Below are 15,596 nucleotides of genomic sequence, written 5' to 3'. Positions count from 1 at the left end.
TTGCCAACACATTAAAAGGTGAATTTAAATGAAATTCTACAAATGAAGAAAAATGTCAGCATGAATGAAAATCTTAAAAAATTAACTATTGTCCAATTTCATTTGTGACAACTTATTAATGGTTGTATTATGCAATTCTGTACTCATAATTATTTTCCTTAACAGAAAATTTACAAGCAAAAATGAGGAAACAATTTCCAAGTCTGACTCTATATCAGAATCATAGAGACTAGTCTTCTTGAACTGTCACAAAAACTGAATGTGGAGTGAAAAAAAACTTCAAGTGTATTTATTTTGTTATCTTTTGGGGGGACATACCAGCAATGCAATGTTCAGGGGTTACTCCTGGTTTTACACTCAGGAATCATGTTTGGAGAACCATATAGGATGCTGAGGTTTGAACCTAGGTTGGTTGTATGCAAGGCTAGCACCTTATTCACTATGCAGTCTCTAGCCCTGAAGTGTATTTTAAAATACATTTCTTTATGATTTCTTTTTTAGTCAATATTTGATTTTGTAGTTATTTATATAACAATACATACTTAGGGATCACATAAAAATTGTCAGTTGTAAACGGAAAATGTTTAATAAGCCCAGATAGAGTATTACAAAGTGAAAGAACACCGCCCCCTCCCCTCCCCCAAATATAAAATACTTGAATTGTATACTTTGCATACTCAAACTCTCTGCCCTACAGGGCTCAATAATCCATATTTCATAGAACTCTGCCAGGTGATTTTGAGATATATTTGTTTGGGGATTAGCTGCAACACCTTTACATGGACAGCTCATTACAAAGCATAGTAGACTAGACATGGCTCGGTGATGTAGAAATCAACCTCCATGAGCCATATGCTGAGGAAGGATTCTCCATCTGTGGTTGACCTCTCCCTGCCAATAGTGACCTCAGTCAGCAAGAACCATTCTGACAATTGTTTTCGTCTTGGTCATTTCAATCATCTTTTGACCAAGTAGATCAGTTAGTTAATTTTTTTTCAACTGGATTTGCTTGTCTTTTATGTCCATACTGTTATGGCAAAGGTTCAATAAGTTGGTTTGTACTTTTGCCAAAAGGAAGGCAGGCTGGTTGCGCAACATGCACTCGAAATACAGGTTTGAAATAGTAAACTGATCTAATTTTTTCAAAAGAGGTTTCACTTTTTACGTGTACCCCAAAGGAAACATTCAAAAGCTGCCAGCTTGACTGCATGTAGAGATTATATTTTAAAAAAATATGAATATATATAATTCTTGGGAGTGTTAAGAATTGTTAACACGGGAAATGCTTTTATGCTGAGCTTTTCTACCGAGTTTAAGGTCTCTACCAGGGATAAAACCTACGTCAAAGGGCACAATTCACAAGACACACATGCTTGTACTGAGATTATGCCAGAAAGGAGAGTTTCCTCACTGTGAGGCAATCTGATGTTGGCAACCCCAATAGAATGAGGACTTTCTAAAACGACTCCTTTCTGCATGTTTCATTGTCTTTTTTTTTTTTTTTTGGTTTTGGGCCACACCTGGTGACGCACAGGGGTTACTCCTAGCTATGCGCTCAGAAATCGCTATTGGCTTGGAGGACCATATGGGACTCCGGGGAAACGTGTCCATCCTAGGTTAGCACGTGAAAGGCAAGCGCCCTACCACTTGCACCACAGCTCCGGCCCATCATTGTCTTTTCTTAATGTAAAAAAAAAAATTCTGATGTGAAGGTAAATTAGCAGCTTGACTTACTCAGCCATTGCTGTCTGTCACCTACTAGATGAATATAAATAAATAAATGACTCCTTAATTTTAGAAATAGGTAGTAATAAGTAACCTGACTACTCTGCTAATAGGCAAATTTATCCTTTGCACCATGACTGCTGTGGTTTGAAATACTCTGCTGATTTAAGTATTCAAACCTTTCAATGGTCCTTAAACCACCACAGGTGGCAAGTTTCTGTCCATCTGAAACAATGTCAATTTTTCTTATGCAATTCTTCACATAATTTTACTTAATTTTTGTTCTGGGGCCACACCCAGCACTGCTCAGGGCTTATTCCTGGCACTGTGCTCAGGCATCACTTTTGAGCACAAGTTGTGGGGTGGGAGCTTTGTAGGTTGGGGTGGGGGAGGGTCAAACCCAGGTTCAGGTTGACTACATGCAAGGCAAGTGCCTTATCCTTTTAACATCTCTCTGATCCTGACATCTGTTCACATTTTAAAGAAATAAACAAAGGCCAGAGAGAGAGAGCACAGGAATTAAGGCACTTGCTTTGCTGCTTCAATCCCTGGCAGAGAATCTGTTCCTGCAAGATCTGCCAGGAGTGATGCCTAAGTGAAGTCACCTGGTGAAGTCCTGACTGAGCATGAACAGGTGTGCCCCCCCCCCCCAAAAGCCATAAAACTCACCAGTAATTGTCTGGGTCTAATAAAAATAAGTGCATAATATATCTTTTCTTGTCGAGAGATATTTATCAGCTGAATCTAATTCAGAGTCAAAGATTGGGTGAGATTGGATAATGTACAATGATTTCTGTAATGCCAGAAGTCTCTGGAAAGATAACTTGATTCAAATGCTCTCAACCTATGCACTTATCATGAAAGGATGAATAAATGTATGTCAACATTGTAGGATGGGCCGTTTCCAACACGTCAAATAGGAAACACACATGTTTTCTGTATTCCCCCAACTACACGCCGCTATAAGTGCATCAGCAGCACAAGCACAGTCGGGTCTCTGGGGGCCTGAAGGGTGCAGGATGCAGGCAACATCTCAGACTGCCAAAGCAGCATCCAGGTTTTCTCTCTATCCCCGGCTGACCTTGAGCACACTGAATCCCACAGTTCCAGAATCAGCTTTACAAGCAAATACTAGTCTCTATTTTCATGGCCTATAAAACTTTTCAATCCTGTAGCAGTGTTATCATTAAAAGATTTATTTATTTTTGTTTTGTTTTGGGGCCACACACAGTGTGGAGCTCCTGGCTCTGTGCTCAAAAATTGCTCCTGGCTGGGGGAAATCTTATGGGACGTTGGGGGATTGAACCAAGGTTCGTCCTGAGCCAGCCAAGTGCAAAGTAAATGCCCTACCACTGTGCCACCTCTCTGGCCCCTAAAAGATTTATTTATAACCCCACAGAGTCAGATTTCATATATATGAGGTGGAACTTTGGCAAGAGTATTTTGAAACAAACATGCAAAACAAAACACACACATACACACACTTATTGTAATGTGTATCCAGGCAAAGGATGGTTCAAAGAGTTCATGAATCATCTGATGAACTTAAGTTCAGATAGCCAGAACAGTCTATAGAGTTTCTGAGGCAGAGTCCAAATTTCAGGTGAGGGTGTGTCTCATGTGTCCTGAAGGATGCAGAGGGCAGGTGGTCAGGGGAAGCACTAACCCACTACACCTCAGGAGGGACTGACAATACTGTACTCTAAGAAAATGGGTACGGAAACTCCACATGTGGGCTGAGTGATTTTCAAGAGTGTAGAGAATAGTGGTATTTTAACTGTATGTTGTCTTTTTTCAGGCCAGGAGATTAAGCTGCTGACTCAAATAGGGGAAGAACATGACAATTTAACTCAACATAGTCTTTGTTCCCCCTTTTCTCACCAACCAAGAGTTACTCAAAAAATTCCTAAATGCCAAGTCTACCAATTAGAACTAAAATACTTTACCTGGTTTGGGATATAACTACACTTTATCTATCTACCTACCTACCTACCTACCTACCTACCTACCTACCTACCTACCTACCTACCTACCTACCTACCTATCTATCTATCTATCTATCTATCTATCTATCTATCTATCTATCTATCTATCTATCTATCTATCTATCTATCTATTTATTTTACAAAGAATAACATCACAGCCAAAGAAATTTTCACTCACCAAACCCCACAGAGCACCAGGAGAGGTAGCAGTGATTGTAGCTGCTCTGGGAGTATTGTACATTAAGGCCAGCTCACCAAAACTCCCACGATTATCGTAGTTACCCACACATCTTCCAACGCCATCACATTTCACGTAAATGTCAAATGTTCCTCTGTGGGACATATGCAAATTAAGAAGCAAAAGAAAGTCAAGTAAGGTCTCTTTATAGTATGTGTTAGCAATGGAAAAAAAAAGACCATACAAACAGTTCAAAATAATAAAATGATAACTATATGATATTAATATGCTTTAATGAAAGACCATCATAAATAGTATCTATATGGACAATCGCAGGTTCTCAAACCACTGACTGAAGCTATGAGCATGAGAAAGAGAAAAGTTTCCAGTGATATTTATGATGTAATTAAAGAATTTTGTTCCTGGAATGGTCATGTTTACTTCTATGATGAGAATAAACACCTAAAGTTTTTAAGATTACAAAGGTCCTTGGGACAAGATATAGTAAAGTGGGTAGGGCTTTGCCTTGCATGTAGCCAACACTGTTTTGAGCCCTGACACCCTACATGATCCCCAGACTACCACCAGGAGTGATCCCTATGTGCAGATACAGAAATAATCCCTGAACGCTTAGGTAGTCCCCATACAATCAAATAATAAAACCAACAAAAGAATATTAAGGTCCTTTCTAATCAAAAGGAAGGGCTGGAAAACTGAGACAGAGACCAGCACCCAGTAAAGTAAAGTTTTACTAATGAACAAACACAATAGTGGATTTATGTAATCTTCGGAACTGGTTTGTGCTCAGCAGAAGAGTTGAATAATTTTTAAAGACATCAGATAGATGGCCATCAAAGTCTGATCCAAGTCATTACATAGTCTTTCTGACCTGATCTTTTGGTTGAAGTTCTTTTTCTAGGAAACTTAAGACTCAGCTTGCATGTCCAGAAGCACTACATATTACCGAGATCCAATATTTATTAAGGTCAACATTCATCCTGAGGAGGACAGTTCTTCCTGAGAACAGTATTTTATTAGAGAACATAGATTGAAGGCTTTGCTAAAGCTCCTGGGAGGCAGATAAGGGAAATTATTTGGCATTATTCTGTTGGTGAAGTTCTTAACAAAAACAGAAAAAGGAATGCTTGTAATATCAGAAAAGAATTATGCTTGGTAAAAACACACAAAAGCAAAGTTTTAGCATACAAAAGAGACTAATGAATAAGAAGGAGAAGAGTTTGTTTTTAATATTATTTATGGATAAGACAGCTATTTTAAGGATAGCATCTAGAATTTGTTTCATAACACCTTTGCACTAAAATAATTTCCTTCTTTTTTGGGGGGTGTGAAAGGACATACTCAGCAGTACTTGGGGATTATCTCAATGATCATTCCTGAAAGGGCCTGGGGGGGGGTCATATGGAGTATCAGGGTTTAAACTTGGACTGACCACATGCAACTGTATCTCTGGCCCCCTAACCATTTCAATAGGATAAAATATGTAATAATGAGGCCAGAGCCCCAAGTACAGTGGTAGGGTGCTTGCCCTGCACACAGTTGACCAGGGTTTAATCCCCAGCATCTCAGAAAATTCCCTGAGCTGGCCAAAAATTTCTGAGGGCAGAACCAGGAATAACATCTGAGCATTGCAGGGCATGGCTCCCATACAAACAAAAACAAAACCCTTGATTGAGAACAAACATGACAGATAAATGGTGGAAGATCCCACCCATGACGCCAAAAAGAGAAATGAAGTCTTCAGATACAGCGGGATAAGGTGTAACTACTGGTAGGAGCTCAAAGTTGAACACAACTCTACCCGTAAGAAGTAAATATAATGCACCAAATCAGGTTGAGAGAAGATCTGTGATCCACACAAAATGGAAGATGATGGGGATACCCAATGACTCAATGACCCAATGACTTTGGCTCTAGCTTAAAAACATCAAGATACAGACTCCATTCCGACTATTCCACTATTATATGTTTGGACTGTTACCTAATTAAAACTTAGAACATGCCACTCTTAGATGAAGTCAAGTGCAACTTTAATTTCCTGACATTAGAGTTTCAATATAAATAAATGTTTTCTTGTTAAAATAATTTTTCTAAAGAGATTTCAAAATAAATATAATGTGTCTTGGAGTTGGAGCCATGGCACAAGTGGTAGGGCATCTGCCTTGCACATGCTAACCTAGGACAGACTGCAGTTCAATCTCCAGCATCCCATGTGATTCTCCAAGCCAGGAGCAATTTCTGAGCGCATAGCAAGGAGTAACCCCTGAGCGTCACCGGGAGTGGTCCCCCCCAAAAAAAATGTGTCTCAAATAACTCCTGGCAGATTCACACATAGCTTACTCTACTGATACAGTGACAGTGAGGCAGCAAGAAAAAAGACTGACTTTTCACCGTATGCTTCTCTGAATCATTTGAGTTTTCAAAATCAGGAATGTGTTTTTTTTTTTGTTTTGTTTTGTTTTGTTTTTTTTTCGGTTTTTGGGCCCACCCGGCGGTGCTCAGGGGTTAACTCCTGGCTGTCTGCTCAGAAATAGCTCCTGGCAGGCACGGGGGACCATATGGGACACCGGGATTCGAACCAACCACCTTAGGTCTTGGATCGGCTGTCTGCAAGGCAAACACCGCTGTGCTATCTCTCCGGGCCCCAGGAATGTGTTTTACTTGAAATAAAAATGAGCCTTTCTGGGAGCGAGAGAGATAATAATGGGAAGGCTGCTTGCCTACCATACAGCCAACCAGAGTTTGATGCCTTGCATCCCACATGGTCCTGAGCACTGCCAGGAATAATTTCTGGGAATAGAGCCAGGAGTAACCTCTAAATAACGTTGGATGTGGCCTAAAAATGAAAAAGGCTAAAACAAGTCTTTAAATATGCAATAATATGGTTAATTTATACTTTGATTCAGTAATAATACTATATTATACTTTCACTGCAATAGGTACTCACAACCTACTACTTTTCAAACAGAAGTTAGTAGATGAGGAGCCCTATGGGAAATGGCTGAGCTAATCAGCACTTTTACACACTGTGCTTCTTCTCATGACTTGGTATGATTTCACCACATGCATTCACAAGAGTAAGAGGACAATAGCAATTATCATACATTATACAGACATTATAGAAATCGCAGATAGCACAGAAACTAGGGAAAACTTACCTATCAATTACATAGAAGTTGTCACCATCATCGCCTTGATCAATTACGTGTTCCCCTTCTTCAACCAATTTTTCAAACATGGCATCTAATACTTGAGACATCTGCTCCTATTTTGTTAAAAGATAAAACATTTATGTTTATTTACAGCATATTTTCTTAAATATCTATACATTTCTATTAATAAGTTAAAAAACATGGCCATTTAGTTTTATTTTTAAAAATACAGTATAGTCTCTTGTACTTCCTTAACTACATGAGAGACTTATATAGTTACTTATGTTTGGTATCTGTTGGAAAGTACTTGTAATCAGTCTATTTCAGACTGTCTTACATCAAGACAAAATTTGAAAATTTTGTCATATACCATGTGAAATATAATCTTAGTAGTACAAATGAGCAAGTTAGTAAAAAAAAAACTACTGCAAATGTTTTAAAGGTAAGTTTTTAAAACTTTCTTATTCCAGTAATCACTAGAATTTTTGTAAAGATACCAATTATTTACTAAATATTGGCTCCAATTATTTATGATTTAGTACCAGATCAAATCAAAGAGAAAAAAGTAGCAATAACAACAAAGATTGTGACAGATATAATATTATTACTATTTGTCATAAATATTCTCTTCAAAAAGCAACAAAATAATTTACTTCCCTAGAGAAAATTTCTTAAAAATGAAACCTAACAGATAAACCCTTACCAAACAATCCCTAAAAGTATTTAAATATTTTATTTGCTATAATATGCTACAGATAAGGCATACGGACAAACACGGACTGATTTTAATAAACTGGAAGAAAAAAACCCCTTTTTCAGGTCAAATACAGCAGTAACTATTTAAAAAACATTTGGTATTAAAAAAGGCAAACATAAAATAGTTATTTGCTTGGTCATTTATTAGCTCTGAACATTTGATCAAGTCACTATGGGCATTCACTAGCCAATTAACCACTGAATTAAGGAGCTGAAGATGGGATAGAGAAAAGATGGAAATTGGCAAACTCAATTTCTCAGAAGAAACAAGATATTCTAGATCAAAAAAGCATGAACACACCTCATAATTCTCTTCTTAGACCCTGTTAATACTTCATCAGGAATACAGAGATGTCCATCTAATACATCAGAAAGGACAGGACAACTGATAGAGATCCCTGGAGCAAAGGTCAGTAGTGGGAATGTGGGGTGGTCAGAGAGGACAGAGAGCAGAACAGATGAACATCAGAATGTGACTGGGAGCCAGGTTAAAAAAAAGTGGACTAATTCAGAGTTGTACACTATCAGTCAATACTTCCCTACTGAGAGATCTACTCTGAATACAGAATCCCTAATCAGCCAAGTATTGATTCTTCCCAGATAAAAGAACAGAGTTGGCTTAGGTGAAACTAAGCCAAGCAAAGCTTACACAATGCATATGGTTACCTCAGCCCCACCAGTGTTAGAATCTAAGTTTATAACCAAGTTTGATTTATAATTAATTGCTGTTTTGCTTCTGTGTCCCTGGTTTTGCTTTAAACATAAAGACTGCCATGACAGGCCTTGGATTATGTGGCAGAAGGGACTAGGCCAGAAAAGCCAGTCCCAGGAACTTCTAGGGCAAGTACCAGAACAGTTAGATAAACTAGAACACCCGGGGGCCTCCAGGTAATAAACCTTATGTAACTGCATGCCAGCAAGCCTGTTCTCTATTACTTCAGCTGATGCAGACCCCAAGGCCCTAGAAACCACAATATACCACTCTAGATATCTAGCCATAAAAGGAGACACCATAGAAATACCCTAGCCAACAGCCAATCAACTTAAAGATCAACTGTGAAGCCCCTGTCACCCTATAAAAGGTATTTGGAAATTTGCCTAGGGATTGTTGCCTAACAAGGGAGACCCAGCATGCTGAAATAAACTATTCCCTTGTGTTTGCAGTACTGTTCATCACTTTTGGGTCTTTGTGGAACAGATCCTGAGTCTGGAGCTAACACCAGGAGTGAGTGACCCCTCAGTGCAAAGCGGAGAGTAAGCCCTAAACACACACACACACACACACACACACACACACACACACACACACACACACACTACCACTTCAGCCCCTTTAAAATATTTTTGAGTCATTTTTGTTTCCTCAATAACAAACTATAAAATATAGAAATTTCAGATGTCCCTTGTCTCTACATGTCCCCCAATTCAATTCTCCCCTACCATCAAATCCTCCATCTGAGTTGTAGATCAATATCACTCAGTCCATCATTTTCATCAGCATCTCCTTTTGGTGTTCTAAGGATTAAAATTACATTACCCACCCTTATGATTTCTTTATAAGTACACAAAAGGAAACACATTTTTTTTTTTTTGGTTTTTGGGCCACACCCGGCAGTGCTCAGGGGTTTCTCCTGGCTGTCTGCTCAGAAATAGCTTCTGGCAGGCACGGGGGACCATATGGGACACCGGGATTCGAACCAACCACCTTTGGGCCTGGATCGGCTGTTTGCAAGGCAAACGCCGCTGTGCTATCTCTCCGGGCCCAGGAAACACATTTTTATATTTGTTTTGGGCTTACTCCTGGATCTACACAGAGGTATCACTCCTTGTGGGCTTACAAAGCAGTGCTTTACCCATTGTACATCTCTCCAGCTCCCAAAAAGGAAGACTTAAAATTAAAATTAAAAAGTTCAGGCTGAAGAGATAGTTCAATGGACTTCAGCAAATGCTTTGCATGCATGAGCTCCTGGTTTTTTACCATTTGATTTGTTTTGGGCTTAATTTATATTTTGGCTTTTAGGTCACAACTAGCAGTGATATTGGCTCTGCACTTAGGAATAACTTCTGGTGAGCTTGGGGGACCTATGGGACACCAGGGATCAAACCCACATCAGCCATATGCAAGGCAAGTGCTCTATTCACTGTACCATCTTTCTCCATTCCCAGGAGATAAGGTGTGATGCCAGCATTGCACTGTTATCTGAGCACTGGGATTTGTGAAATCAGTAAAAGGGAGGGAAATTGTTCTCAAAAATAGAAAAAGATGTCCAAGTTCTCTCCAAATAACATGAATGTAAATCAAAATTAAAATAAGACATCAATTTTTCACTTGTCAGATCCCAAGATAAAAATGCTAGACTCTCCCTCCTTAAGAGAGAGTGTGGGAAAGAAATATTCTCTGGCAGACTGTTGATAGGAGGGTAATACGTAATCTATCAGCACTGATAGAAACAGGCAAGAAACTGTACAGCATTTGCAGCTGCCAACATCTAAAGAATACACTTGCAGTTCACAGCATGACCCTGGAAAATGCTACAGAACCCAAAGTGTTAAAAGATCTTGGCTCCTCAGAAATCTGGGTGCTAGGAGAGAAAGAGGATGGAGACTTCCTTGCACTGCCCATTGCCATTTGGGGAGGGGGGGTTGTGTAAATTTTATTAATATGGATCTGACACTTTAGAGTCAATAAAACATTAATCTGTTTAAAGCAGGATCCCAAGACTACATCTTCTAAGGGTCTCAGAAAATACCGTAGAAGGACGATGGTGTAAGGTTTGCAGAATGAGGAGAATAAACCCTTTTGGGGGCACTGAGCAACCGCTAGCACCAATCTGCAAAGCAGCAGTCAATCTGGAAGACAAGCCAGTTGAGGGAGGAAGCAGGCAAGCCGGATTTTCTCTATGTGGTGCTAATTGGCCCCACTGAGACAATTTTGCCCAAATGAATTCATCAACCCAAGTGACATATGGTCACCTGTCAAAATCCTGAAAGCTGATTAAAAGGTCTGCTAATATTTTGTTTTGCTTACTATTTAACTCCTTTAGGGCAGACAAAGGAGAAAGAAATATTGACATTACCTATTAGCTCTATTCTAAATGTCAAATAAAGACAACAACAACAAAACAAAGATATATTGCTATCTTTCTTTCTTTTGGGAGGGAGAACACCCAGCAGTGCTCTGGGTTTATTTCTGGCTCTGCATTCAGGAATTATTCCTGCTGGTGCGTAGGGGATCCTATGAGATACTAGGGATCAAACCAGAATTGGCAGTGTGCAAGGCAAGTGTTGTACTATCATTCTAGCACCAAGCTATATTGCTTTCTTTCTTTCTTTCTTTCCTTTTTTTTTTTTTTTTTTTAAATTTTGGGCCACACCGGTTTCGTTCAAGGGTTACTCCTGACTGTGCGCTCAGAAATTGCTCCTGGCTTGGGGGACCATATGGGACGCCAGGGGATTGAACCACGGACCTTCCTGGGTCAGCGATGTGCAAGGCAAACGCCCTACCACTGTGCCATCAATCTAGACCTAAAATATTGTTTCTTTTTTTTTTTTTTTGGTTTTTGCGACACACTCGCCAGCGCTCAGGGGTTACTCCCGACTCTATGCTCAGAAATCACTTCTGGTGGGCTCAGGGGACCATATGGGATGCCGGGATTCAAACCACCGACCTTCTGCATGAAAGGCAAATGCCTTACCTCCATGCTATCTCTCTGGCCCTGAAATATTGCTTTCTTAAGTGGTTTTATTACTTTTGTATTAGCTATAATACTAACACTTCCTAAAGCTAAAAAATTTGTACATGAATATATGAGAAGTCTTTCTTAAAGAAAAATTATTGCTCCTAGAACCTCTCTGACAGGTGTGTGTTCCAGTCAATCAAAATGTAATTTCCCTGTAATTATGCACAGAATGAGAAGAACTTAGGAAATATTTAATATGCAGAGGTTTCTCCCAAGGACTGACAACCACTGCAGGAAATCCACATTTTAGTCTCCTACAATATTCAACTCTGTGACTGAGCTCTGTGAAAGGGCTCTGACTCACTTAAAAAATAACAATTTATTCTCCCCTAATGAAAGATCCTATCGTATAGCACAGGAAAATGATTTCAACTTCCCTCAAATTAGAGATATTTCAGAAGAAAAATGGCCTACTGAGTCAAACATTAAAATATTCATGAGAAGAATTTCTTCAAAGAGTTTAATAATTATAAATGCTGTATTTAATATATAACTATATATAGCACTGATAAAAAAATGTTCTCAGGCCTAACAAGTGCAAGATTTTCCAGTGAAGCAATGACATGAGGAAATTCAAATAAGAGTGTAGGTACAAAGTCAAGTTCCTTTATTATTTAGTAATTTCCCTTCCTCTTCCCGATCACCCACTGCAGAAAGAGGTGATACTTTCCCAGTCATTCAATTAGGTCTCATTCATTTGGGACTTTTTCCCTGAACTTCTAATTCATTCAACAAAGAAAGCCCAACTTCTATGATTCCAGAATATACAATGAAACTGTCCTTCTCCACATTAGCAAGTGAAGCCCCTTTCTTTTCTACAAAGGTATTTTCAGTTTACTGTAGCACTATTCACAATAGCCAAAATCTGGAAATAACCCAGGTGTCCAAATATATATGACTGAATTCAAGAAATTGTAGTACATAGACACAAAGAAATACTACTTGACTATATGAAAAAAATGAACTCGTGCAATTTGCTGCTATATGGATAAATTTGGAGACTATCATGCTAAGCAAAGTTAGACAGTGGGAGAGGAACAGACACAGAATGATCTTTCACATGGGTTGGATATAAAGAAACATAGATTACAACAAATGCCCAAAGACAACAGAAATCAAGAACTGGTCTTCAGTAGGAAGCTTTCCACTGAGAAAGAATAGGGGAATGTAATATGTGTGTGTGTGTAAGGGGCCAGGGGACAATGGGACAAAAGTTGAGGAAGGTAGTAACCCTGGGAGAGGGTATGGTGAGGTTTTTCTGTTTTTTTTTTTTGTTTTTTTTTTGGTTTTTGGGTCACACCCGGCAGCACTCAGGGGTTACTCCTGGCTCCATGCTCGGAAAATTGCCCCTGGCAGGCACAGGGGACCATATGGGATGCTGGGATTAGAACCACCGTTCTTCTGCATGAAAGGCAAATGCCTTACCTCCATGCTATCTCTCCAGCTTGAGGTTTTTATTTTATGCATAGTTCCCTATTGTTGAAGAGTTTTATAAGTCACTGTTCCTAAAATAAAATGTAAAAATATTAAAAAGCCCCCTTTCTTCCTCTGGAATTTTGGCATAATGTTGTTCCTTGTTTTTCTTCCTGCCACTCTTCATCTCTAACTTTTAACTTCTACAACATTCTCAAAATGGTCTCAGATAAATATTTATGTATTAAAAGGCTTCAAAAGTGCCACACCGAGTATGTTCCCAGAAGTTAAGAGTGTTAAAAGTGGGGCCGGGAAGGTGGCGCTAGAGGTAAGGTGTCTGCCTTGCAAGCGCTAGCCTTGGACGGACCACGGTTCGATCCCCGGTGTCCCTTATGGTCCCCCAAGCCAGGGGCGATTTCTGAGCGCATAGCCAGGAGTAACCCCTGAGCGTCAAACGGGTGTGGCCCCCCCCCAAAAAAAAACCAAAAAAAAAAAGAGTGTTAAAAGTATAACACACATACAATTCACACACACACACACACACACACACACACACACACATACACACACCTCTTCCACTTTCAGAAACCAGTACTACTACTACTACTACTACTACTACTACTACTACTACTACTACTATTACTACTACTACTACTCTGAATTTTTCTTCAATTGACAACTTTGTCCTCAGAGGCCCACCTCATGGGGTCCACCTCAGATCAAGCCTCCAGAGACCCTCATCTGCCCAGAGTTTCTAGACCACATCAGAATATACACAAAGTTATATGCAACTACCTTGTATGTAGATTTGAATTTGTCATCAACTGCAAGTTCCAAGTGGACAAAAATCCTTCCAAAATATTTCCAAATATTTCTTCCCCCGGACTCCAGGCCTTCCCTGGGTGCCAGCCCAGGCAGGGGGAAGGGACATGGAGGAGAAGGGCAGACAGATGTCTGACTTCCAGTTCTCTACCAGATCTTTTTCTGTTCTGGAGGCTAGCTCTTCCTGGCATGGGGTTTGAGCAGACCCTGGGCCAAAGGCCTTCTCCCTAGCTTGGGGGGTGCTGGGAGTTGCTGGGTTCCACTGGGTTGCACTGAGGCAGTCACTGGCAACTTTTTTTCTCACCGGTCTCCATTTTCAAAACTGTGTGGGGGTTAGTGCCCCTGTGTATACAGTATATATTAATAGTATTCCCTATGATTAAGGTATGTTTTGTATATGCAGAATGTCCATCTTTTACTCTGCCCTTGCCCACAGCCCTACAAGCTCATTTCTACTCCTTCACTCCCTCACCCCCAATTATCATTACCCCACATTTACCCTTTTTACCTTCAGTACTGCACAGGCCAAATCACAGACCAAAGTGGTGCACCGGATTTAACATCCCCCCCAACTATTTCAAAAGACATAAAAGGGACACGTATATGTCTTTTGAATATCTTAAATGTATTTCCTTAATAGCTATAACTCTTACTAAATATTCTCTTATACAGTAACGATTTTCTCCACTTTTTGTCTCTTCTTCTCTTTTTGATCTGTTCAATAAGGAAATCTGGTAAGAGTCCCCTCAGTTTAAAGTTTATGTTAGAACCAAGTCACGGGGATTGTTGGACTTGTTCTAGCGGCCCCCATATGCACCAATAATGCCAGGTGGCATTGTTTCTCTTTTGCATAGGCACATTAAAATGGGAAAATACTACACATACAAACAAGTTCTTATTTAATAGAGATGGGAACACACAAATCTTGTAATGCAATGGGACCTTACACCCTGAACATTGTCATAATGACCTGGCATTAATTGAAAATGAATTGCCCAGATGACCATTCTATTTATAGTTAATTCATGCTTTGTTTTTCAGTTTGTTTTGTTGTTATTCCTTCCTTTCTTCCTTTTTCTCTTCTCCTTCCTTCCTTCCTTCCTTCCTTCCTTCCTTCCTTCCTTCCTTCCTTCCTTCCTTCCTTCCTTCCTTCCTTCCTTCCTTCCTTCCTTCCTTCCTTTCCTCCCTCCCTCCCTCCCTCCCTCCCTCCCTCCCTCCCTTCCTTCCTTCCTTCCTTCCTTCCTCCCTTCCTTCCTTCCTTCCCTCCCTCCCTCCCTCCCTCCCTCCCTCCCTCCCTCCCTCCCTCCCTTCCTTTCTGCAGGGACAGGCTACAACCCAGGGCTTCACATATGTAAAATGTGCACTTGAACCAACTCCTCAATGACCCTTTTAAATGTGTACAGTCACATGTACAGGAAGCCTGTCATTATTTGGCAACAAAAACTAATCTTCTAGCTTAATAGTAAGAAGGGAAATAAGGAAGTACCCAAGAAGAAGCTGACCAGGAAAATTTTGATGCAGAAGAAATGAAGGCAATCTACTAAACAACCAAGGTTGTCTACAACATCACCTGGAAGCAATTCTCTACCAGGGAAGACCCTACCACTTCTCTGGCATCCACCTACTCAAAAGAGACTTCCCTTAACACCCAGAAGACTTAACAACAACAACGACCTTCTTTTAGGATAGGGCTCTCTGCATTACCCTCTAATTGTGAAGTGAAACTACAGGATTCTCCACATCATCCTGACTTCAAAGTAGGATATGCACAGATTTCAGGATCTTTACTGCAGAAACCTGATACCAA

At 39.9% G+C, this 15,596-nt stretch overlaps 1 protein-coding gene across 1 annotated transcript in view; it reads right to left on the bottom strand.

The window, feature by feature from the left end:
- PRKAR2B (protein kinase cAMP-dependent type II regulatory subunit beta) overlaps positions 1–15,596 on the bottom strand; it is a 128,364-nt gene that overhangs the window by 13,136 nt on the left and 99,632 nt on the right. Inside the window, exons 5-6 of the mRNA XM_049783486.1 lie at positions 7,065–7,171; positions 3,889–4,042 (exon numbers count right to left, since the gene is read on the bottom strand). Of these exons, the coding sequence (XP_049639443.1) occupies positions 3,889–4,042; positions 7,065–7,171 (261 nt within the window). The remainder of the gene's footprint in view (positions 1–3,888; positions 4,043–7,064; positions 7,172–15,596) is intronic.

Source organism: Suncus etruscus, chromosome 1 (genome assembly GCF_024139225.1).
Source record: "Suncus etruscus isolate mSunEtr1 chromosome 1, mSunEtr1.pri.cur, whole genome shotgun sequence".
NCBI lineage: Eukaryota > Metazoa > Chordata > Mammalia > Eulipotyphla > Soricidae > Suncus > Suncus etruscus.
Note: the sequence above shows the minus strand (reverse complement) of the source record. Positions and strands in the feature narration are given on the sequence as shown.